Source organism: Heloderma suspectum, chromosome 1 (assembly GCF_057233095.1).
Source record: "Heloderma suspectum isolate Gila_16-S chromosome 1, 16-S_ref, whole genome shotgun sequence".
Classification (NCBI taxonomy): Eukaryota; Metazoa; Chordata; class Lepidosauria; order Squamata; family Helodermatidae; genus Heloderma; species Heloderma suspectum.
Window position 1 is genome coordinate 218447070 of NC_139458.1, and position 26808 is coordinate 218473877.

The 26808-nt window shown below is 42.2% G+C and overlaps 1 protein-coding gene across 9 annotated transcripts in view; it reads right to left on the bottom strand.

Annotated features, from left to right (window-relative positions):
* Positions 1–513: 513 nt before the first annotated feature.
* The window catches only part of IKZF2 (IKAROS family zinc finger 2), a 154842-nt gene continuing 128547 nt past the window's right edge, over positions 514–26808 (bottom strand). For 5 of the 9 annotated variants that reach the window (XM_084830079.1, XM_084830051.1, XM_084830072.1 and 2 more), the window contains exons 6-8: positions 25319–25456; positions 5884–6027; positions 514–2042 (exon numbers count right to left, since the gene is read on the bottom strand). In XM_084830079.1, the coding sequence (XP_084686205.1) occupies positions 1318–2042; positions 5884–6027; positions 25319–25456 (1007 nt within the window). In that variant the 3' untranslated portion in view covers positions 514–1317. The remainder of the gene's footprint in view (positions 2043–5883; positions 6028–25318; positions 25457–26808) is intronic. The other 4 variants (XM_084830087.1, XM_084830108.1, XM_084830095.1 and 1 more) reach the window with 1 other exon arrangement.

Consider the following 26808-nt stretch of genomic DNA (forward strand, 5'->3'; position numbering starts at 1 on the left):
AATAACAATCTTGAATCATCAACTACTGTAATAAAGATCAGGTATGCAGGATGACGTGAGAAACTCTAAGAGTGTACCACCAGAAGACCTACCCCTAGTTCTTTCTTAACTGTAAGCCTCATTTTGGATGGCTGCTGAGCAGTTAATACTGCAGAAAATCAAATAAAAAATAGACAGTTATTTCATCATTAAAATGCACTTATGCTTAGCGTATCTGAGATTCTAAAGCAAATTCTAAAGCAGCAGAATTGGTTACATAAACGTTGATATTTGTATTCCTAAAATAAGCATACTTACTAGGAAGTACACTCCTGCTGAACTAAGTGGAGCATACTTCTGAGTAAACATGCATAGAACCTAATCGTTAGTCACCTAACCAACCAGATTTGAAAAGGTTTTTCTTTGTCCATAGGGCCCAATTAATTAAGGCTAACCAAGTGCCTGTATGAAGCTGGGAAATTAATATTACGACATAAGAGCATACCAGCTATTCTTTTTTTTTCTTTTCTTTTTAAAAAGTGCATGTTAGGATAAGTAAAATAAGATTATAGGACCTCAAATGTCCTGCAGGATGTCATGTCATATGTAAAATCAAGCTTCTATTATATGATTCAATATTACACATAAACATTTCATTTATATTCTAGAAAAACAACACAGAGCTCCAAGGAAAGTTGCCCACCTCAGGAAATAACCTCTGAGTGCATATTGATATTTGCTCGTGCTCCTAAATCTCTAGAATATGGGTTAGCTTTATAGCAAACCTCCCTCACCTCCCCCACCCCACGCAGCACAATTTTCCAAAATAAGATCCCCCCCCCCCCCATCCTGGACACTAAAACATATCTACATATTTGAAAGGGCTTTTCTCTGAAATGTATTTACCTGAAATTATTAATCTACCAAAAGCTGACCATTTGATAAAATGTTAGAGCACCTAGTGGAGTTCAGCAGTAACCCAGGGTATTACAAAATCTATGGAAAAAAACTGTGACAGAAATGGACTGCCTTTCAATTCCCACTAAAAAGTTAACACCAGTTTTCAGAGCAAAAACTACAACAAACAGAACTACTCTCTGGTCCCTTCCCTTCCCTCCTTCTCATCTCACTACTGGTGCCAAGTGAGACTGGATCCACAAAATAAGGTTAACAACGAAAATAACAATAATTAAAAAAAACAGCAACAAGAACAACAGCAACAACAATGACAGAAGGTGTGTCAACATCTGAGGAAAAGTGGGATTGTAAGTGCAGTATTTCTTCATGTGCAGTGTTTGTTGGTTTTTCTACTTCGGAGTCCCCTTTGGAAGAGAAGGCCTAATGGAACGTGTGCTCCCCTCGAACAATGTGTGAGGAGAATTCATAGCGGTCCTGACTCCGGTAGCCACATATGTTGCATTCTAATGGGTCCCGGTAGCCATGACACCCCATGTGAATGGTGTACATGACATGGTCTAAGAAAAGAACTCGACAGTGCTCACACTTATAGGCCCTTATTTGCTCTCCTTCTCCATTGAAGACCTTGTAGCTATCCTTTAAAGAGCCCTTAGATGCTTTAGTGACATCCAAAGTCTTGGAGTCGTCCTTCATGTAAGCTGGGCTTTGTTTCCTTTTGGGATTTAAGGCAGGGTTTCCTTGGAAGGACTGGTGGTCCTCGTGGCTGCTGTCTGAGTCAGAGGAATCCAGGCAGCTATTGCTGGGAGAAGCCTCTCTTTCCTGGGGTTGACTCTTTGGTCTGATGAGGGAGATAGGGCCATCCATGTTATTCTCATTGCTGTCAGTAGTTTCTCTGCTCATCGGCCTTTCTATCCTGTTAGGGTTGTAGACCTGAGCATAAGCTGAACTTATGACAGGCGCCACATCAGCAATTGTGCTTTGCGTGTGCTGCATCAATGGGTGAAGTCCCTCTGCTCCAAGGTAAGAGATTGCATTGTTGATCGCTTGGTCCATCATGTGAGTCTGCATCAGGTCAGCATCTCTCTCATAGGGTAAGTTCGTGTCAAAATGAATATCTGGGTAACCATATCTCATGAGCTTCTCACCTACATGAGAACAATAGTAATAACAAAAAATTACTTAAAGGATAAGAAAATAAAGATGTGCTTTGCATGTCCATTTTGTAAAAACTGGCCCACATAACACCAATTTTTGTGTCTTAGAGCATAATCCTATGCATGTTTACTCAGAAGTAAGTCCCACTGAGTTCAATGGGACTTACTCCCAGATATGTGTGCACAGGATTGCAGCCTTAGGCAGGAATCTGAAAAATGTACTAAATTAGCAATGGTGGAATCTGAATGTTCAAGAGTAACAAAGTAATTTCAAAGTGTGAATTTTTAGTTTGATTTAATACTCTGTGATTTATAATGTTAGTTTTGTAACTTCACAGTCCATAAACCAATACAGTGGTTCCACAAAGTGGTAATGCAGTCAGTAAATGCACTTCAGTTTGGTTAGTTCACATGTTGAAGGAATCAATCAGAGGTAATTCTCATTTCACATTTACAAATACAGATATCTGGATGCAAAATATACGTGACTCTTGACAAAGCTGAAGAGCACAAAAATGTATTCCTTTACAATACTCCTAGTGATGGGATTGCTACTTTCAAATACTATAGGTGACATATGCCAACTTTTATATATGCACACTCTTCAGGTGTGACAAGAGGCATATGTATTTTTTCAGTTTGGTGCACATGGAGTACAAGATGGAAAGCAAAGATCAGCTCTCAGGCACTGAAGCAACTTGAAATCAAGCAAAAGTGGCCCTGCTTAGTTATGGACTCCTAAAATATAGCTGCCTCATCTCAGGATCAACTATCATATTAAAACAACATGACTATTATGCATGCGAAGGTGTCTGACTTTACTGAAATCACTTCGTTCTTTCAGAAACATCACAGATGATGGTGAGAAATGTGTGGCTAACACATCACCCAGTTCTCTGCCCATGTCAATTAAGATGGTTCATTCAGAATAACAACCCTCAGTTATCAAACCCAGGCATCTCAGATTGTAACATGGCTAAGAATCTACTGTATTTCCCAAAATGGCTGGATACCATTTTGGATACTCATCTATTGAAGAGGCTAGTATAATGTAGAAGATGATGCATTAAGAAATTAATAACTACAAACACAACATCCTTGAAAATATACACACACACACACACACACACATACAGTGTGCACAGATGATGAAGTATATATATATATTTCATCAGTTTGATGAGCATTTTCTTTGCAAGTCTTCAAAAGACAGAGATGTTGCTTAGCTGAGGAACTTTAGCTATGGTGAAAACGTTATTCTTTTGTATTCTGTACTGCCATTAGACCTGGAATATCTTATCTACATTGAAATCTAATTTTCCACATCATGTGATGTCATCTGGGAAACACTGTCCTTCTCCTCATCGCCTTTTGACTGAGCTGATGTTACCCATAACAGTCACAGTGATGCCTTTCAGTAAGAGGAATATTCACAAGTGTCCTTTGCAGAGGTCCAGGGCCCCACTCAGCAGAATGGACAGGAAGGCCCCCGAACAAAGAAGGGCTGGCTTTCCACATTTTGAAGGAACTGAAGCAACACACATTATCATCTAAAGAGGGTGTCCAGACTCTAAAATTACACCACCGGTCCTTGGGGCACAAACATACTGGCATGGAGGAGCTGCTGAAATGCTACCATAGAAGAGTTTCCAAAATTATCTATGTTTATATAGTTTTTAACTCCACTTACATCTAAATGAATACCGCCCCCCTTTCTTCAATGGAAAAAGATGTAAATATTGTATTAGTGAAAAGACACACATTGGTAGAACTGTGGCTACTTTTAAATACAGCATCAGAAGAAATTTATTCACACACACACACACACACACACACAGTACAGATTTTAGGATAACTTGCATTATGATGATAGGTGAACAGACATTTCCTTCACTCAGATTTCTGAGAACTGTATACTGAACACCAGCTTAGTCTGTTTGAGCTTTTCCCTGCACTGAGAGCGTGACGCTTTCCTTCTTTTCTTCTTACATTTCAACTGTAGCATTGAGATTGCTCAGCTCACCTGTAGTTTCACCTGAGAGCAAAGGTCAACCTACCAACTAGAACGACCCAGGCTCCTAGCTGTCACTATGCCAGAGCTTGGGGCTGGCCGGCCAATCTGAATTCAATTTCTACCTAAGCCATATACACTCCGTAGGCGAGACCAGTGTGATTAGAGCCACGGGGTGCTTTCAGACAAGGTATTTACCATGTCATTGCCCTGACTCATCCACAGAATTTTATGGGGGTTCAGATGATGTTATCTTCCACTTGCAACCCTCCTGTGTTTTGCCACCATTTCTTCCATCTTGTTTATTTCCACAAATCCACTGAGGAGGAAAAGACCGAATAACTGTGCAACGTGTTTTGATTAGTAGCAGTAGGAGGCACAGCCCTCTGTCTGGAAATGACCTATCTCTCAGCTTTGTTGCCCCATACGTAAAAAAGGGATGAGGTATCATTTCACGTCTTCCGAGGATTAAAATGATTGGTTGTGATCTGCCAGGAATTCTAAATCACCTGAGGCCTGCCCAGGGTCCTGTGGGGGGTGGGTTGGCTTTGGAGGGATTGCTATGGAAGGCCCAGAGCCCAATAAGCCATTTTACAGATGCTCCCCGAGGTAATGGAAAGGCTGTGCAGACCTTTGCAAAAATCTGTGAAACTGTAGTAGTCCAGAATTAGACATGCTCCTGCAACTCCCCCCACCCCATATTCTCCCTGATTTCATTGGGGTTTCAAAGTGTACTTAAAGCTGTTCCACACAACTGCCCTTGTCTTTCCTGAAACCATACCTTTAGAGAATTGTGACTGTGAATTTCTTAAGTGTATCTCTGTTCAGGACATGTAATTCAGCTTCATGCAATTATTTTAAGTGGGTGATTGACCCAACAGTTAATTCCCCCTTAACTATTTCCCCCTAAACAAAACTTTAGAGATTTAGTGCCCCACTACCACCAGCCTTCCACAAACTCCCAACAACCTGGTGCCTCCCAGATATTTTGGACTACAACTTCCATCAACCCCAGACAGCATGACCAATGGTCAGGTACAGTGAGAGTTGTAGTCCAAAATACTAGAGGGCACTGGGTTGCCTACCCCTGACATAGTGCATTCAGTCCATCTAGTTGGGTATTTTTCTAATTCCCCCAAATCTTATATCCTATCATACGGAAATATAGAATGCCCAGTCACATCTTATTCCCAGCCCTTGCACTCACACACTCACCCCACCCCCCTGATCTTTTAGTAAAAGAAACCACTATCAACACACACACACACACACACACACACACACACACACACACACACACGGTACTGACCAGCCCATTTGATACCACTGACAGCTCTGGGAAAATATGAGAAAACATCATTCTGCACTTAGAAAATTCCAACATAGTTCAGGCAGAACTAAAGAAACGATGTTCTTTTAACAGTGTGTATCTATTTTAAACAGTGTTTTACCACATAACAAAGGCTAGAGAAACACTGTTAAATATGGACTACAGGTTAAGAAAAAAAGAACTGCTAATACAAAATGAACAAATTTCTTCACTCATCTTTAATCGTGAGGGCTAAAATCTTATCTTTGTATTAAAAAAATTAACCTTTAGCTTTCATTAGGTACTGGATACTGCACTGTAGATCATACTGAACAGTACATGCGTTATGCCCATGCACTTTTCTAGACCTCCTTGTTTTACCTCAACTTTTTCTCCCCGGTATATCCCGTTCTGGAAGTGCCAATCCTACATGAGAACATTTAAGAGTTTAGGATTTAACAATAAGCTACCCCTTTTTCTACAAACAACAAAAGTGCTCATCTTAAGCTTACCCACAAACTTCTGTGGGGTGGAGCTTTTACGCTTTCCCATGTTGCTCGTCAGCTTCTCTATAACAGCAGGTCTTTCAAAAGGCACCAGAGTAACATTGTTGTCCATCCCAGGTTCTTGCTCCTTACAATCTTCCATAGTAGGTACTACATAAAACCAAAAAGCCAAATCAGATAGAGCTACCTACACTTCCAAGAGAAATGTAATAAATAAAATGGTCAACATTGTGATGTTTGCAAACTATATGTAGTCAGTGAGTGCCTGTAAAAGCACTAGGAAGTTTTGAGAGTAATTCAATGATGCTCTCCACCTTTGACTGGTAACCTCATTGGGCTGATGCATTAGCGCCTTGCATCTGAAAGAAAGCCCAAAGGAAGTAGTGGGGAATGAGAAAACAACTACACTGTCCCTCATAGCAGGGGTTGGGGAAAGAAGATTGAGGAATGTTAAACAGGATGAAAGCTATGGATACGTGAAAAAGTCTCTGCAAGTCACTATGTAAACAAAGTATCTTCTTGATCTTCTGGAAAATTACTTGTATGCCTTTTGGAAAATCATTTCCAATTTATTAATTCTGCTCATGAATCAAACAAAGGTTAAGTAGTGCACATACTAACCGCACAACTCGGTCTTCTTAAAATACTGCTAGCCTTATTATCTGAGACAAAACCAATAAAATACATTTTTGCTTAATATAAAACAAAGGGCCTTCCATATTAGACTGCAGGCTGCTTTCTGTTACTTGTTTCTAAAATGGTTCCACCTCTCCCAACACATAACATGGCTCAAACGTAGTTGTATGATCCCTCTCTCCTATGAAGGAGGCAGGAGAGGGAGATGACAACCCTAGATCCTAGCAAATGTTCTGGAAAGGTGACAACCCTAGAACCCTAGAATATTTCCAAATGTTCTGGAAAGATGGAAAATCTAAAGCCTAGATAAAGCAATCCAACTAAGGCATGGCTGGGGTGGGGGAGGGGCTGAAACAGAGGGGGAGAGAAAGCAAAGAGAACAAGATTGTATATGTGTAACCCTGCAACTCCTACTAGGCCCAACCAGTGTTGGCAATTGTCAGGAATGCTGGGAGTTGCAGTCCAAGATACCCGGAGGACACCAGGTTGGGGAAGGCTGATGTAACCTTTTCTTCTCACAGTAAAATGGTGAACTTTCATGTTCTCGTGACCTATCCAGGGAGAGTGAATGCATGGGGTGGGCTGTGGGGACAGGATCACAGTGCCAGGCTCCACCTCTGCCTATGTACATTCTGTCAAATGCCTGCATGGAGTCTATGGATGTACAACTGTAGACATGTTCTCTCTGCGTGACTGGGAACTTGGAAAGGTTCCCAACTGCTTGGAGAGAGCTCTAGATGTGTACAGTTTAACATGCAAAGAGACCATGCAGACATTAAACCGCATATGCATAGATCCCCTTTGTATACACTAGCCCTTGGAATTACATATCCATTTCTCCTTATTGGCCTCAAGAAACATATTTCTGGGAAAGGAAAACAACCTACCCTCCAACATTACACAGATGAAAATCGGGGCACTTGTATATTTCTAACAGCCGTCCTCACACTAGGGATCACTTCTTAGCAATGCCACTCAGAGCATGCATACGGTGTTCCTCTATCCTGCAGTCTTCTGAAGCAAAAGGTGTCAAGTAAACAGATCCTCATGAGGCTCCGCCTGCCTCAAGGTAATATCCTTCCTTGGAACTTGCCCGTATCCCTTCAGGCATTCCACTACATGGCAAGGGGGCCACTCCACAGTCCGAGCACCACTAATCGTAAGCACAACATTTACATTTAGAGGCCCTAAAAGGAAACCCTTTGCAGACATTTAATCTGCACGTAGAGACTGAACGCACATGTGGGCAGCATCATGATGGCATGCCACACTTACAACCCATAGGCCAGGGGGTCGGGCACCTCAGGCCTGGGGGCTAAATCTGGCCCTCCTGGGGTCTCAAGCTAGCCCTCCTGGGTTCCTCAGATGGCCATGCTCCCTTCCCCTGGCATCTCCCCTGAAAGCATCTCCAAAACAGAATTCAGCTCTCTGGCTGAAAGAGGCTCCTCACCCCTGCCACAGACTGTCAGAACAGTCCCCTATGTCATGTGTGGACAAACCTACATAGGTGCAGTGTTGTCCCTGCTTAGAGTCTGTTCTGACTATTGCCTGGAAGGGGGGGGTGCGCGCACGCGCGCATGCACGCAGGGGAGGGGGGCTGCCACCACAGTTCTGCTCCCTTGCCCAAGTGCATCCGTCTCTACATAGACAGAATGTCTGAAAACGACTTAGGGCAGCATTAAATGCACTATCATATATCTGTTCTATACGCTGCAAACATGATAAACATAAAGCACAAAACAAGGAACAGAATGACTATGGAAACAAACTAGAGGCTATCACTGAAAACAGAATTAATTCATTCCTCTTTTCCCATATATTTGTCTGTTTATTCTCCCAATTGTGGGTTAAAAACAACAGCACAGTTCTAATACCACAGTCCCCTTTATCATGACAATACTTTCTTAGATACTTTTTTTTTCCCTATCCAGAAACCCAGCATTTATTAGCCAACATTCTTGAGGAGGTAACTGCTAAGAGAATTTGAAATAGGCATCTGAAATCACCTGCTCCATTTCCAACTTGTTGTTGTTCTGTTACTTCATGAGGATACAAGATAGGCCTACACTACATGTAACCCATCAAGTTGAACACAGCCCACTGGCCACGTATTGTGGCCTGCCAGCTACTTGACACCCTCACCCCACCCCAGACTGGCTTTTACAACACATTTTACAATGTGGCAAGCACGGGGGGGGGGGGGGTGTTCACACAAGTGTGGCAAAACTGATATAAGGAATTTAGCAAAGCAACTACCAGCTCTCTGAAGACAAATTAGTGCTCTTCAAACCTCTCATTCATATCCTCACAGTAAGGCAAATGGTTTTCCACAAATTTGCAGCACAGAATCATAGAATAGTAGGGTTGAAAGGGGCCTCTAAGACCATTGAGTCCAACCCCCCAACCCACATAATTCTTTCCATTAGTTATAATTGTCCTCACAACAATCCTATGAGATAGGATGCTTTAAAGATGGGAAAATGGTTGAGGATGTGTGCAGTTTGCCCAGAACAGTTCATATTCCCGTACACATTTTTTAAAAGTCCACACTTTCCCCCATTGACTAAAATATGAAAATGCTTACCTTTTGAAAAATGCACATTTTAAACTGTGGATATTTTTAAAATATGCATTTTTCAAATGTGGTTGAAAGTTCAGGAATGTGCAATCATTTTTTAAAAAAAAAACAGTGCTCCCATTCCTGTTCACATTCGGGGCTATGAATAAGGCAAGTTCTGATTATTCGCAAATTCAAATTAAATTTTTGTACATCCCTACCATTGCGTGTATACAGCTGAAAGGTGGAGGGGTGAGGGATTGATTTGAACAATAATCAAAGTTTATGTCTAAAGGCCAAACTAGTAATTACATGAGGGATGTGCAAACAGCCTTCTGGTTGTGGTTTTTCAATGACAAGCAGTTTGAAGGAAAAGCAGCTCCTTCAAACAGGAGTGGAAGAGCAACAGGAAGGGGAAAGGCACAACTACAAATGATTCCAACAAGAAGAAAAGGTGGAAGACAACAGAAGAAGCCAATGTGGCTTCACAAAAAGCTTAGAGATGACCTGCAAACAAAATAGGACACATACAGGAAGTGGAAGGAAGGACAAGCTACAAAGGAAGGGTACAGGCAAGTAGCACAGAATTGCAGGGATGGTGTCAGGAAGGGCTAAAGCTGAGAACGAGCTGAGGTTAGCGAGGGTGGCTAAAAGCAACAAAAAGGCTTTCTTCAAATATGTGCATAGTAAAAGACAGGGGAAAGAAATGGTGGTTCAGCTATTAAATAAGGATGGCAAAATGATGACAGATGACAAAGAAAAGGCAGAAGTGCTCAGTCAATTCCTACTTTGGCTCAGTCTTCTCCCAAATGAAGGTCTATGAGCCCCCTGGCAAAGGCAAAGTACAGGCTGAAGGGGCAGGATTGCAGCTTGAGATCAATAGACATATGGTCAAGGAACACCTAATTACTTTGAATGAGTTCAAATCTTCGGGGCCAGATGAACTGCATCTTAGAGTTATAAAGGAACTGGCAGAAGAACTCTCAGAACCACTGTCTATTATCCTTGAGAAATCATGGAGGACAGGTGACGTGCCAGATGACTGGAGGAGGGCTAATGTTGTCCCTATCTTCAAAAAGGGCTAAAAGGAGAACTCTGGGAACTACAGACCAATCAGTCTGACATCAATCCCTGGGAAAATTCTGAAGCAGATTCTAAAGCAATCCATCTGTAAGCACCTTGAAAACAACGCAGTGATTACTCGAAGCCAACATGGATTTGTCAAGATCAAATCCTGCCAGACGAAACTGATCTCATTGTTTGATCATATAACCCCCCTTGTGCACTGTGGGAATGCTGTGGACATAATATACCTTGACTTCAGCAAAGCTTTCGACAAAGTGCCCCATGATATCCTGATGAGCAAACTAGCTCAAAGTGGGCTAGATGAAACAATGATCTGGTGGATCCACAGTTGGCTACAGAATCGGACTCAAAGAGTGCTTATCAATGGGATCTTCTCAAACTGAGGAGAGGTGACAAGCAGGGTACCGGAGGGCTCAGTCCTGGGCCCAGTGCTCTTCAACATTTTTATGAATGACTTGGAGGAGGAGGTGCAGGGAATGCTTATCAGATTTGCAGATGACACACAATGGGGTGGGATAGCTAATACTTTGGAAGACAGAAACAAAATTCAAAGGGATCTTGATAGACCAGAGCGCTGGGCAGAAAATAACAGAATGACATTTAATAGGGATAAATGCCAAGTTCTGCACCTAGGAAAAAGAAACCAAATGCACAGTTACAAGATGGGGGATAAGTGGCTCAACAACACTACAAGCGAGAAGGATCTTGGAATTGTTGTCAATCACAAGCTGAATATGAGCTAACAATGCGATGCGGCTGCAAAAAAGGCAAACGCTATTTTGGACTGCTTCAATAGAAGCATAGCTTCCAAATCCTGTGATGTACTAGTTCCACTCTACTCAGCACTGGTTAGGCCTCATCTGGAGTACTGTGTCCAGTTCTGGGCACCGCACTTTAAGAAGGATGTAGACAAGCTGGAGAGGGTTCAGAGGAGGGTAACAAAGATAAATCAGGGGACTAGAAACAAAGTCCTATGAAGACAGACTGAAAGAACTGGGCATGTTTAACCTTTAGAAGAGAAGACTGAGGGGAGATATGATAGCGCTCTTCACGTACTTGAAAGGTTGTCACAGAGAGGTAGGCCAGGATCTCTTCTCGATCCTCCCAGAATGCAGGATATGGAATAATGGGCTCAAGTTACCGGAAGCCAGATTCCGGCTGGACATCAGGAAAAACCTCCTGACTATTAGAGCAATACAACAATGGAACCAATTACCTAGGGAGGTAGTGGGCTCTCCCACACTGGAGGCATTCAAGATGAGGCTGGACAGCCATCTGTCAGGGATGCTCTGACTTGGATTCCTGCATTGAGCAGGGGATTGCACTCGATGGTCTTGTAGGCTCCTTCCAACCCTACTACACTATGATTCTATGGTTCTATGGGCCTTTCTCCTGCTGGCCATTTCTTATTTAAAATTGCCTTTCCCAGCTACTTTTCCACCTAAGGATGAGAAGATGTGTCCCAGTGGGAGAAAAAAAGGAAGTGTAATGGCTTCAGAGTGGGGTGGTTAGGTCAGACTCAATTTTGTCCACTTGAAAAGAAGCAGAAAGGTTATAGGTCAGCTGAAAAGATGTGGAATGGCTTCCCACTCTACTTCAGACACTAGCACTGTATCTTTTTCTCCCACAAGCAGAAACCAGCTTGAGTGGGGCAATTTTGACTGGGAAAATTACTGGAGTAGGAAAGATTAATTTATACCCCACTGCCCCTGCAATGCCCCACTATTCCTCTGCTCGGTGTGGCAGTCCCTGCAGCTACTTTTCATTTTTCAAAAATTTGCCAGGAGTCTGTTCCTGTATAATATCTAGATTCTGTTTCTCAGACCAATTCATAGTTATAAACCAACAATTTAAGCCATTGTAGTCTCACAGAATTTAACAAGCTAAAAATGCGAAATATTCCGTTTCCCGCCTCCCAACTGAGCAGAGCACAGCAGAGCAGAGCAGAGCAAGCTGCTCCAGCTGGTCCAGGGACTACAGAAGCACGCAAGCTCCCAGAGAGCGAGCGAACAGAGGGAGCAAACAGGAGTTGGCCAGGGGAGTTGCAGTGGTTGAAGAGACAAAGGAGACAAAGGAGACAGAGGCTAAGAGGTAAGTGGGCTGCAGGAAGTCCAGGGGGCTGCCCTTTATCCTTCTGAGTGGCTGTGAGCTCACCAGGTGCTTCTGAGAGCTCCAACTGAATTGCGGGGGGGGGGGGTGGCCTGAGTACTCCCGCACTCAGTACTCATAAAACCCACTGACAGGTATCCCTTTCTTCTCATCCATGTGGGAACATTTGATACCGCCAAGCGGAGCTACGAAGAAATCACGTCAGACTTTGAAGCTTTGGGAAGGAAACTCAAGAACTTTGGGGCCCAGATTGTTTTCTCATCCATCCTTCCAGTAGTTAGAAGAGGGATAGAAAGGGAACGAAAAATACTCTGGGTGAATTACTGGCTACAAAGGTGGTGCCGACGAGAGAGATTTGGATTCTGGGACCACGGGCTATACTTCCTGGAAGATGGGCTGTTGGCAAGGGACGGGTTGCACCTCACAAAGGATGGGAAGAATGTGTTTGGCCACAGCATGAAGAACTTCATCAGGAGGGCTTTAAACTGAATCCTATGGGGAAGGGAGATGTAATGTTGGGGGTAACCATGGACGTAGGCGCATGCACTGCAACGGAGAGAACAGCTCTGATAGCACCCAATAATAGTCTTCAGACACATGTAGGAAGAAAGCCAGCCTATGAAGCACATGGTCTTCGATGTCTATATACTAATGCCCAGAGTATGGGAAACAAACAGAACGAACTTGAACTCTTAATACAGGAGGGAAATTATGACTTGATAGGTGTAACTGAGACTTGGTGGGATGACTCTCATGACTGGAATACAGCAATTGAAGGATATAACTTGTTCAAAAAGAACAGGAGGAACAGAAAGGGAGGTGGGGTTGCACTGTATGTGAAAAATACATATCTCTGCACAGAAATACAGGAGGATGAGCTTGGTAGCCCCATCGAGAGCATCTGGATCAAAATAAATGGAGCAAAGAATAAAAGGAACCTGGTGGTTGGAGTCTACTACCAGCCACCCAACCAAGGAGAAGACGAGGATGAAACTTTTGAAAAGCAAATAGCCAATGTTTTAAGGAAGCATGATGTAGTAGTAATGGGGGACTTCAATTTCCCCGATATTTGTTGGGAGACAAATTCTGCAAAACATGGCCCCTCCAGGAAATTCCTGACTTGTGTGGCAGATAACGTCCTCCTACAGAAAGTAGAGGAAGGAACTAGAGGATCCTTGACTTGATCCTAACCAACAGAGATGACTTAGTGGATAAAGTAGCAGTTACAGGAACTCTGGGGGAAAGCGACCATGTTGTACTTGAGTTCTTGGTTCTAAGGGAAGCAAAAGCTGAGTGTAGTCAAACACGTACCCTGGATTTTAGGAATGCTGATTTTAATAAACTCAGAACAATGATCAGTAAGGTCCCATGGCAAGCGATGCTAATGAGAAAAGGAGTCCAAGATGGGTGGGAGCTTTTAAAAAAGGAAATTCTCAAGGCACAATCACGAACAATTCCAACAAGAAGAAAAGGTGGAAGACAACAGAAGAAGCCAATGGGGCTTCACAAAAAGCTTAGAGATGACCTGAAAACAAAAAAAGGACACATATAGGAAGTGGAAAGAAGGCCAAGTAACAAAGGAAGAGTACAGGCAGGTAGCACAGAATTGCAGGGATGGCGTCAGGAAGGCTACAGCTGAGAATGAGCTGAGGTTAGCGAGGGATGCTAAAAACAACAAAAAGGCTTTCTTCAGCTACGTGCATAGTAAAAGGCAAAGGAAAGAAATTGTGGTTCAGCTATTAAATAAGGATGGCAAAACGATAAAAGATGACAAAGAAAAGGCAGAACTGCTCAATTCCTACTTTGGCTCAGTCTTCTCCCAAAAGAGCATCTATGACCCCCCTGGCAAAGGCGAAGTACAAGCTAAAGGGGCAGGATTGCAGCTTGAGATCGATAGGCATATCGTCAAGGAACACCTCATTACTTTGAATGAGTTCAAATCTCCAGGGCCAGATGAACTGCATCCTAGAGTAATAAAGGAACTGGCAGAAGAACTCTCAGAACCACTGTCTGTTCTCTTTGAGAAATCATGGAGGACGGGGAAAGTGCCAGATGTCTGGAGGAGGGCTAATGTTGTCCCTATCTTCAAAAAGGGAAGAAAGGAGGAAGCTGGGAACTACAGACCAGTCAGTCTGACATCAATCCCTAGGAAAATTCAGGAGCAGATTCTAAAGCAATCCATCTGGAAGCACCTTGAAAACAACGCAGTGATTACTCGAAGCCAACATGGATTTGTCAAAAACAAGTCCTGCCAGACAAATCTGATATCATTTTTTGATCAAGTCACCTCCCTTGTGGACCATGGGAATGCTGTAGACATCATATACCTCGACTTCAGCAAAGCTTTCGACAAAGTGCCCCATGATATCCTGATGAGCAAACTAGCTCAAAGTGGGCTAGATGAAACAACGATCTGGTGGATCCACAGTTGGCTACAGAATCGGACTCAAAGAGTGCTTATCAATGGGACCTTCTCAAACTGGGGAGAGGTAACGAGTGGGGTACTGCAGGGCTCAGTCCTGGGCCCAGTGCTCTTCAACATTTTTTATTAATGACTTGGAGGAGGAGGTGCAGGGAATGCAGATCAAATTTGCAGATGACAGAAAATTGGGCGGGATAGCTAATACTTTGGAAGACAGAAACAAAATTCAAAGTGATCTGGATAGACTAGAGCGCTGCAGAAAGCAACAGAAAGCAACAGAATGACATTTAATAGGGATAAATGCCAAGTTCTGCACCTAGGAAAAAGAAACCAAATGCACAGTTACAAGATGGGGGATACGTGGCTCAGCAACACTACAAGCGAGAAAGATCTTGGAATTGTTGTCGATCACAAGTGGAATATGAGCCAACAATGTGATGTGGCTGCAAAAAAGGCAAATGCTATTTTGGGCTGCATTAATAGAAGCACAGCTTCCAAATCCCGGGAAGTCCTAGTTCACCTCTACTCAGCACTGATTAGGCCTCATCTGGAGTACTGTGTCCAGTTCTGTGCACCACACTTTAAGAAGGATGCAGACAAACTGGAGAGGGTTCAGAGGAGGGCAACAAAGATGATCAGGGGACTGGAAACAAAGCCCTATGAAGAGAGACTGAAAGAACTGGGCATGTTTAGCCTTGAGAAGAGAAGACTGAGGGGAGATATGATAGCACTCTTCAAGTACTTGAAAGGTTGTCACAGAGAGGAAGGCCAGGATCTCTTCTCGATCCTCCAAGAGTGCAGGACACGGAAGAATGGGCTCAAGTAACAGGAAGCCAGATTCCGGCTGAACATCAGGAAAAACCTCCTGACTGTGAGAGCAATACGACCATGGAACCAGTTCCCCAGGGAGGTGGTGGGCTCTCCCACGCTGGAGGCATTCAAGACAAGGCTGGACAGCCATCTGTCGGGGGTGCTCTGACTTGGATTCCTGCACTGAGCAGGGGGTTGGACTCGATGGCCTTGTAGGCCCCTTCCAACCCTACTATTCTATGACTCTATGATTCTATGTGCACCTGGGCTAGAAAACTGGACTCCCTAGCATCCAAAACCAACTCCACCCATGTTTTTATATTTATGGGGTGGTATGAAGTTGATATAAGGGTGTAGTGTAGTGGTTGGAGTGTTGGACCGGGAGCCAGGAGATCTGGGTTGTAGTCCCCACTCGGCCATGGAAGCTCACTGGGTGACTTTGGGCCAGCCACTGACTCTCAGCATAACCTACCTCACAAGGGTATCATAAGGATAAAATGGAGAGGAGGAGGATCATATAAACAGTCTTGGGTTCCTTGCAAGAGGAAAAAAGGTGGGATATAAATTTCATTTCATGTATTACATTTCTATACTGCCCAATAGCCAAAGCTCTCTGGGTGGTTTACAAAGATCAAAAAACATAAAAATACAAAATTGTAACATAATATAAAAATAATTTACATACATACACACACACACACACACACACACACAATAAAATAAATTTTAAAAATAAAATAAAATAAATACTACTATGTAGTTTCCAAAGCTTTTCTTTTGTTTGCATTTATGACAATAGTTCCACGTTTTTATTATTCTGTAGCCTCCACTTGTCTCTGCACCATTCACAGACAGCAGCTTTTACTAAACATGTTCAGCCAAGGATATCTTTGAGCTAACTAGGTGGCAGCAGTACAGTGATTATTAAAGAAAGAAACTTGGCACATAAAAATGGGTTTTTAGAAAGGTACTATGATAAATCACTCTAACTCAAATACCCTCCAGGAGTTTACTTAGTGAAAACTTCCTTTGGTTCTTTCTAGAATTGTTTCTGAGACAAGACAGGATTGTATTCTAAGCCCCCACCCCTCTTTTCAGCACTTTTTTTTTTCTTTTTTTACTTCTTGTCAGAGCAGAGATAGACCTAGTTCACACATAACACTAGCCCATGGTTTATTTAACCATTAAATTAACCATAAGTTAGCATGTGCAAACCAGATCTATTCAACCTATGGGCTGTTGAATTCTGGGTTGTTGGGATGTATGAACGTGCTAGCAAACCATGGTTCATTAACCATGAACAACCCAGAAAGAGAACCTATGTTTTGTTGTTGGGCTGTGAACTCTGGGTTGTTCAAACCATGAGTTTTTATTACATATGAACCCAGACTGTGAGTTGTTCATCCGTTGTTTCACCAGGCTACAGAGGCAGTGGGCGAGAATAGCAAAAAACAAAAAGGAAAACCCCACAGCCACTCTGCATGCCAGTACTACAGAGCAGCAAAGGCATTTGGAATATAGGGAAGAACACAAACAATCTAGGGATTGCAAAAACAAACCACGGCTGGTTTAATTGTCTGCTAGATAAACTCTGGGCAGAGCAACAACCCATGGGTTAGCATTATGCATGAACCAAGTCATAGCCTTCTAGAGATACAAGCAGGTCTTCAGCCATCCAGAGATCTCCTGCTCTGAAACTACTCCATCCTTTCTGAGGGACGGGTGAATCAGAAAAACTTAAGCTCACCGAAGTTTCTCTGAATTCCATATCAAAGCTCGTTCCAACTTGAGTCTGTATCAGATTTCGAGCTTTGTTGCTGATTTTTTTGCATGAAAATCCATGCATATTTTCATGAGTATTTTTCCAAATGTATGGATCAATTATGTGCATCTTTGAAATGTACGCATTCTTCTCCCACTGACTAAAGTGTACTGTGCGCATTTTTTAAAATCATGCATGCTGTCAAACACATTTGTTTGGGTCCGCGAAACACACTGCAAGCTCGGAAATGTTCAGACTTGACCACAGATTGCATCCATACGTGTTCTGTCCAGAAGGTGCAAACTGGGTAAATCCTGATCAAAAACCAAATGAAACAAATTTCTCATACATCCCTACGCTTTCTCCCTTGCTGCCCTCCTCATGCCTGGAATTCCCTTCCAGAAGACCAATGTGATACAACCTCTCTCATCCTTCGAATCTTTCATCACACCCACTTTTTTCATTAAGACTTTGATTTAACCTCGGAGACTTCCGGTTGGAACCAATGTCGCTCTGGGAGCATCCCACAGGTTCTCCGTGGGAGCTTTCTCAAACAGCTTTTTAAAAGGTTGAAAAACCTTTTCATCTCCCCCCTGGAATTAAAACGGGAGGCAAGGCAGCTCTGGATAACATCTTGGAAAAAAGTACCCCCCACGAGATAGTGGGGGGGCTGGATTCCAGGATTATCTCTCCAGAGCTTTACCAACACAAAAAGCTGTTCCAAAACTCCTATTTTATAGGAGAAAACAGGGCTGATGTATTTCATAATAATATGTGCTTTAAGAAATATCAACAACTCCTGAGGGATGATTTAAGAAATATTAACAATATTTGAGAACATCTGAGGACCTGCGAGATCTGTTTGAGAGAAACATGACTACACCGACAAGAAGAGAAGTACGAGACTACACCCCCATACCCCCTGTGTCAAATGTTTTGAAAACAGAAGATATAGGGGAATTATTTACTCCGATAAAGACTTTATCTTTGCAATTTATGAAGCAAGCCAAAAGGTTGGATTTAATCCTAAATTCCATCACTGCCTTGCAAGGAGCTGTGGATCTAATTAATGCATCATGGCAAAAAATGGAGAGAAAAATTAACGAGCTAGAAGACCGAATGGCTGTGAATGAAACTACGACACAAGTACGTTTTAAAAATGTCTATGACAGAATTTCTCAACTGGAGGCCTTCACGCAAAGATCCAACGTACGTATTATTGGGATTAAAAATCTGTCTAATGATGTAAAATTGCCTATTTTTGTGGATAAACTTTTGCATGACATACTCCCTATCCCATCTGATTATTTATTTGATACTGAGCAGGCATTTCGTGTGCCAAATGCTAAAGGGACTGACTATACGATCATAGTCCAATTTGCAAAAGTCTCCACAAAGAATTATATCCTGCGTTTGGCAAGAGAGGGTAGAAGCCTTTCCTGGAAACAAGATAAAGTTATGTTATTTCCAGATTACATCAAAGAGGTGGCGAATAATAGAAGGCAATTTATGAAAGCGAAAAATATGGCAAAACCAATGAACTTACAATATTACTTAAAATATCCTGCTACACTTTGTATTGTGTCTGAAGGTCAGATAAAGAAGTTTCTAAATCATGAAATGGCGGAGGCATGGCTGAACGTAAAAATGCGTGAGATTTCTGTCACAACCCCATGAACTGGAATCTTTAAACAGGCTTTGTTAAGTGCTTGTGTTTAGTCTACATGATCCAGGCTAGGTCAGAAGATATCTGATTATACATATATTCGTTTATTCTCTTTCATCTTTCTTCTTTTTTTGCTTTTCAATTTTTATTTCAAAATAGATATGGTATGCTGTATTTAAATTTATTGTTTGAGGGTAATTGTGCACATGCATTTATATATAAAATATATTACTGATTGTTGAAGGTTTATTTTAAGTTTTATTATTATATAACACTATATTTATTATTATTATTAATAATATAGACTACTGGGAATGAACTGTATACCTGTTTCTTTGATATAAGATTGATGATATGATATTGAAATGTAAGGTTGTTTATTAAACTGTAAGATTGTTAAGGTTATAGATATAGTTTTTAAAATAGAATGGCATCGGAGGCTGGGGGGTATTGGAGTTTAAACTTAATTCTTTAAAGGGGAGGGAGAGGGAGAGGGGGAGGGAGGGGAAAAGAATCTTCTTTTCTTTTTCTTTACTTCTTTTCCTCCTCTCTTTTCCTTTTTTTTCTTTTCTTTTCCCTTTTCTTTTGTTATTGTGGTGTCCTCATCAGAATATTGTATTGCTGGGAAACTGTAGTATTGATCAGGTTGTTGGTATTTTTGGTATTGTTTATTTCATTTATAAAGATAAAATAAAAATATATTCCCCCCCAAAAAAGAAGAGAGACTTTGGCTTAACCTCATCTCCCTTACAGAAACCAAGGGATGTTTCCAGATGGAAAGCTCTTAGTGCTAGAAATCATTGATCTCCTACTGCAAGCTACAAGCAGAATTGCAACCAACCATCTACATTTTGTAAGTCAAGCCGTTTGGGGGGTGTGCATCTTGCTGTTTCATCATCTTGGCGAGCATGACATAGTTCTGTCAGCTGTGTTGTCCCCTCCCTTTTTCCCAACCCGTCATTGACTGCCTCATGCACCCTTCTGACAATTTGAAGCAGGTGCTCCTCGGAGCTATATTGGCATCCTGTTTTGTGCATATTTACATTTTCTGAAGCAGCACAATTATAAAAGAAGTTTTAAAGTTGTTTTTTAAAAAGAGTGCTTATAGCACAGGGCAACAGTACTGCAAGTTAAGCCCACTTCCAAGTAAACATTTTTTGGGACTAGGCTGTAAATCCCGCCGATTTCACCTGGAAATGCCTGATCTCTAGTCAACTTCATAACTGGATCTAATCCAGCAACCCAATCTACTCAATTTCACAATGCAATCTACTCAGTTTCACAACCAAACTAGAAAGCTTGATGGTTTGATTTTCCCTGCTTGTTACTTGCACTATTTAACCATAGCACAATTGTGAAAAATTACTTTTTAAAAATGTGCCCATTGTGCAGATAAACTCGCTTCTAAGTAAACATGGTTAGGCACTGGGCTGTAAGACCCATCAATTTAACTTGAGAATGGCCAACTTCTAGTCTAGTCAATTTCACAATTGGCTAGAAAACTCTCAAGCCTTATTTCTGCTGCTTGTTAGTTGCACTAAACATGGTTACCAATTAGAATTGTAGTGTAGGACATGAAATGGTTCTGATCGTGGAAATGCTACTGGCAGACAATGGAGAAAAGAGGGGCATTTTCTATCCACACCTACAAGAGACTACATTGCTTTTTTATTTTTTTTCCCCTTCCTTAACCGATTTTCTGCAGTAAGAAAAAAGACAGAACAAGCAACGGGGAAAAATGGGGGAATTCATTTCGCTTACAACATTCTCTGGACCCCCCATAAAATTGCATGAAGGAGACATGGCAGTTGCACATCAAAAACGTCTTCTGGAAGCACCCTAAGGCTACGTGCGTGTATTCATCCCTCTTGTACTTGGGTTTGAGCTGTCAAGTCTTTCCCGTTCCACCCACCCAGCTCCCTCTTTTGCTGCCAGCCTGCCACCTCCTCCTTCTCCATTTGGGGAAACTTAAGAGTGAACTATGCAGCTGAGTGGCTGAGATGCAGCTGAGTGGCTAAGAGGACACATCACCCTGCAGGAAGATTTGTAAATTTCCCCCAGATGGTTCAGAAGGAAACAGGAGCAAAGTGAGGGAGGGAAGAAAGGGAGGAGTGAGCAGCGTCTTGTATGCTCTTCTGTCCAGTTCTGTTGTGAAGGCATATTTGCAGTGCAACAAGCTCTCTTTATATGCTATGCCCGTCTTCTCCTTGAGCTGGGCCTTACCTGGGGGGCAAAGGGGAGTAGTGCTGAGCTCCTTCCATTCATTGCCTACCCTCTTTTCAGGGAACATCCCCTTCCTAGCTCCCACAATTAAAGGAGGAAACTGACAGATGGGCAGACATTCAGAAAAAAACTATGAACATGACTCAGTTTGAGCCAGGCCTAGCTATGAAACCCAGGAATTAGTAACAGATCATACCTTTGCATCCTTTGGAGCACTGAGCATCTGCAACAAGTCCACCCCATGTTTGAGATTAGAGGGAGGAGAAGTTTGAGCTCCCACATCACTCAGCTTAGAAACATATTCCTTTTGCCTACGACTATGTTCCTTGTATAGTACATACCTGTTGACTACCAGCTACACTCGAGGGAGATTAATGTTATATCAGAACCTGCTATAATGGACTAAACCTGATTGCACTGATTAGGTGTTTTATAAATGACCTGCATTGTGTGTGCCTGAAAAATGGTGATTTGGGGATAACTTTACAGAATGAGTGCTTTTTTTTTCTTTCTGGTAAAAGATCCCTGGAAAAAATCTCTGGTTTATGGGGAACTTAAATAATGGCAATTAATTCTGTTCATCTGTTTGTGGCCAACCTCCCATGGAAGGCCAAATGTTTTAAGTCTTAGAACCCCATTAACTCTGTAAATTTATTATATGTACAGAATGCTCTTGCAGAAACATACAATGATCTGGCATTTACCACGGGAATCCAACTGCCAATAGCAAAAGTAAGCAGAAGGTGGAAAGCACACATTAAGAAAAAAAAAAAACAGAATTCATGCTCACTTTCAAAATGACTGTGATATGCAGGTGCTAGAATGATGAAGAATTAAATCTGCATTTTCGTTTCCCTCCGATCGTGTAAAATTTAAAGTCAATGTTTGAGAGCAATTTTGTTATTAGCAAGTGCCTTACAGCCTAATCCTGCACACGTTTACTTGGAAGTAAGTCCCACTATGCTCATAGGACTGAATAGTGTGTGTGTGTGTGTTTTTTAATTTGAACCAATTCTTTGGATAATGTTCAATTGAACCTACATTTATTTGTTGTGGAAATGTAGATAAAATTCAATACATAATGCAATCAAACAAGCAGACACAATCAAACCAAACAGCAATAATATTTACTGAGCATGTCAGTGCTCTGAACAGGACCATTCATAATGTGGGGCTAGAGGTTCACGGCTACTATATTTCTTTTCCTGCAACTCAAATCTAATCCTAGCCCCATAGAACACTGAAATAAGATTTCTCCCAGATCATTAACTCAATTTCTTTAAGTTCAGGGTTTAAATTAGGCATGCGAGACAATCATTTCTGAGGATGGAGTGCACCAACACAATGGTCCAAAGCACAAGTGTATATCTGGGGGCACATTCAGTCATGAAAACGCTTAGGATCAGGGCAGATCAGAGTCTTGAAACTGTGGGAAACTGCCACCAGGGAGTGTATTGCTTTTCATTGCTTTAAAGGGCTACGTGAGGACTTATCCAAATAACCACTAAACCATTCACATACGACAAAAAAATAAATAAAAATAAACTTTTAATAAATGAATTCTTAAACTGCTCGAGTATTATAGTTATAGACAGAGATGCAACTCCCAGCCATATCAGTCTGTTGCAGCAAAAGGAACCAAGAGTCTTGTAGCACCTAACAAAGTAGTCCACGAAAGCTTACACCATAATAAATCTGTTAGTCTTTAAGGTGCCACAAGATTCTTTGTTGTTTATACACAGATATATTTTTGATTTTCCTACTTTCTCGTTTTTTCAGGGAATAGTAGCCCAGAACATCATAAACCTCCATAAAACTGGGCTGGCCAGAAACCATGGCAGACAAGAAACATGTTTGTGTGGACAGAAGGAAATGACAGCTATTATTGCACCACCAAGTCTCTGAAAAGCCATACTCCAGGTGCAACCAGCTCTCACACATAAGAAAAGAAAGAGAAAGACTTTCAAAGCAGAGGTGTGACTTCCAGGAGTGTTAAAAGGTATAGCATCTCTTTTTATAAACGGAGCATAGAAGCAGATGCTCTACAAACACACAGAGGAGTCCTAAAGCAGGAATGGGAAAAGTGGCGGCAGTGGTGGAGGGTTCTGAATTCTGGCTCTGAAGTCTCTATTGGCAGTACAAACGTATTCATCAAAAGAGCATTACAAGGCTAGCTGACTTGACTCACTCAGAGTCGCCACCTGTTCCTGACCAGCATATGGTTCCTGTTCTTTTAAATACTCCTGTGAAAAAGGATGTTCTGAAGGGGTGACTTTTCTCACTTGGTGCTGCAGCCGCCTAGTTGCCTACTCGGAGGTCATTGCTGCATAGCAGAGCTCAAATCCTCTTTGCTAAAGTGGATCTGTGAGTAGAGTGGATGGACTGCTACCCCAAAGCACGTGCTGCAGTGGCTCAATTCAAGCACAACCCCAATCCATGGTTTGATGATTTGGGAGCACTTCTGGGGGCACATGCACTCCCCACTCCTCCTCCTGTGCAGGTTCCCTCCTCCACTCCCTGTGTTTTGCTAGTCTGCTGTGATTTGGCAAACCAAGATTAGCACCTTGCCTCCAAGTACTACCTGAAACCAAAGTTTGAAATGTATTTCCGAACCATACTTCGGAAGAAAGGTACAAACAACAGTTAACCAATTTTGGACATCATGGCAAACTATAGTTAGCAAAAGGCCGGAGGTAGGGGAGGGAACTTGCACATAAGAGGGGAGGGTGGAGCACATGATTCTTTGCATGCACTCCCTATTGCAGAGCCACAGTTTGGCATTATGTCTGAATGGACCCAGTGGGTTATATCCAATAGTGTCATTCCATTCATGGGAGCCTCTTTGATCTGAGGCTTCTGTGAAGTGGGGGAGAAGATTTTCTCTAATTCCCGCCCTTTCCCCTGCCTCACCCAAAATATGCTTTGGAGGGTCACAGGACCTGCCAGAACAGCATAGGAAGTGGCATAGGGGGCTGCAGAAGGAAGGAGGAATTGGTGAACCTCCACTCCACTCCATTCACAGGAGCACGTTCCATGAATGAAAAGACACAATTAGATAAAATCCACTATGTTGTGCTGGATGCTGTACAAGTGCACTGGAGTACATGGAAGACAGAAGCTGCCTAATAGAGGTCCTGCTCTTTTAATGGTTCCTGTGGAAAAAGATGTTCTGAACTTGTTCCACAGATGTCCAAAAAGCATTATGCCCAGCAGTGAAAATGTGCAGCTGCGGGAAACCTTTGCATCAATCTCTTGAAGAATTACATTCAACCGAGTTTGTGCTTCATTCTATTAGCTTTTAAAATTTGGCTTGCAACTCCTGCAGGCAAGTTCATCATTATCCGAATGCTTCATGTAAAATATTTCAAAAGAGCTTATATAGTATCTGCCTACATCATTAGCCTCATCAGCTTTATGATGCTGCATTGGAACAGCAGGCTGGGGCAGCATATACCGAGAACATGCTATAAAACAACACTGATACGATTTATGGAAATTTGTTCTAGTACCTGAAAAACATGATTAACTGTTGTCAAGTTTAGCATCTGATGGCACATAACATATTGGTTACATGCCTCAAGACATTCCATGAATGAAAAAATCAGGGTTGTACTCAACATTACAGCAGACTCGTTGAAATGAACAGGACCTAAGTTAGACTTATACTGGACACAACCCATTGGATGCAACCCACTGTTACCAATTATTATTCGCCCCGATTCAAAGCCTGTTGTGCACTGCAATGCACAGAGTTCCTTTTCATACTGGCTGCCCATTTGTTTCAGTTAAATGAACAGAGCAGCCCTGGCAGCTGGGGAAAGCTCCATGCACTTCCTCAGAGACTCCATGCCTATGGCAGGCAGCTGTTCTGGGCAAAGACATTTATATTATTCTCCTCTTTCTCCTTGTTGGGATATTTTTCTATTACAACACAGTTTTACTTTACATAGCTATTTAATGCCATAACTTGTAACATGACTTTGTAAGGCTAATATTTTAGGACTGAGTTTATATTTAAGGTCTGGATCTCTATAGGCATAATAAGCCTACTATTGTGCATATTCCCATTTCTTCCTCTTTGGTGGTTTGCAAGAAACAGAAGGAGGAAAAATGAAAAACAACAAGAAGATCCGCACTGCTGAAAACTCTCAGAGTATGGCTTCCACTCACCATGGTGACTCATGACTTGCCCAGCACCCTCTATACTGACGTTCTGCAGATAGTTGTGACAGCGTTCCTTGTGTTCTTCCAAAGAACTGCGCTGCTTGTAACTCCGTCCACAGTAGTTACATTTGTGAGGTTTACCCACTGTGGAAAGAAGAGAGGCTTTATGTTAAACCAGTGTTGCCAGCACGGTTACCAATGGCATCTTGACATTACAAAAATAGAACAGAAAAACACCTACAAAGGTTATTCCATCCTCTGACCTTTGCTCATTTCCCTTGTCTCTAGATCAGTGCACCACTACTCTAGCAGACATTCACCCACACCATGAAAATACAGCTACAGAGTGCTGCAAAACTGCATTGTACCTATGCAGGCAGACACAGAATGGTCAAAATAAGTCTATATGCAACTCAGGGAAATTTTCCTTTGCACCAAAAGAGTGATGAGGCAGGGATTCCAAGACCAGATACAAGTAAGAGGGTCCCCTGGAGACACTTATGCCTGTGGATGTTGTTGTTTTACATGGCTATGGGCATGAACAACCTAAGCAGCACTGTTGATAATGGAAAGACATGTTTCTAATGGTTTTGCAAAACAAAACAGAGGCAGGAATGGTAGCAAGGGCCATTGATTCAGCAGAACATCACAAGTTGTAGTGCTGCACCAGTACTATCACTTCAGATATTACATTGGTGAACCGGCTTTGGATGGTGCCTATATCCCACGTGAAGCGTGGTGGTTTACAATCTTTATGTGCTGAGTGGTGGGTTGGCGTTCACTGTGTGTTCTTTGTTCAGTATGTTTTCCACTCACTGTCCTTTTCTGTGGACATTTGAATGTCAGAACAAAAAAGGCTTGTAGCAGTACTGTGTTCTGCCAATGTGCTAAAGGGTCAAATGTGTAGCATAGCACTATCATTTATGTGACCCACTAGGACTGATATCCAGTTCACTAAAGTGTGTTGATCCGTCAAAGGGGGGGGGGGACACCAGCAAATGTACCCCTCTGATTTGGGGGACAAAAGGAAATGTATGAAATGTTTGGGAGGAGGGAAGGCTATGCATTTTGAAAATCTTACGACGTAGCATGACAAAGTGTCTCCTTCCAATTCTCCCTTTCTTTGTCAGGGGATGTAATAGCTAGCTGGCCATCCAGCTAGCTGGCTATCTGTCAGCTTGCTCTAAAAACCCTTTACAGAGGGTGTCTCAGTTCAAGATACAGAAACACCGAGTGTCCTTTTAGAGCAAGCCAGCCAGCAGGTGCCACATATTTGGATAGCCAGGTAGCTACCTAGCACATCACTCCCCACCCCGAAGGACTAGGAAGGGAGGGAAGAGGAAGGAGTCACTTTGCACACTACATTATAAGGTTCAAAAAGTGCACCCTTCCCTTCTCCCCCTGTAATTTTTTCTTCCCCTGAAAAACTGGCAAAATCGCCTTTCCCAATTCACCTCCTGCAAATGGGATTGCAAATTCGGGAGAGGCATTTTACA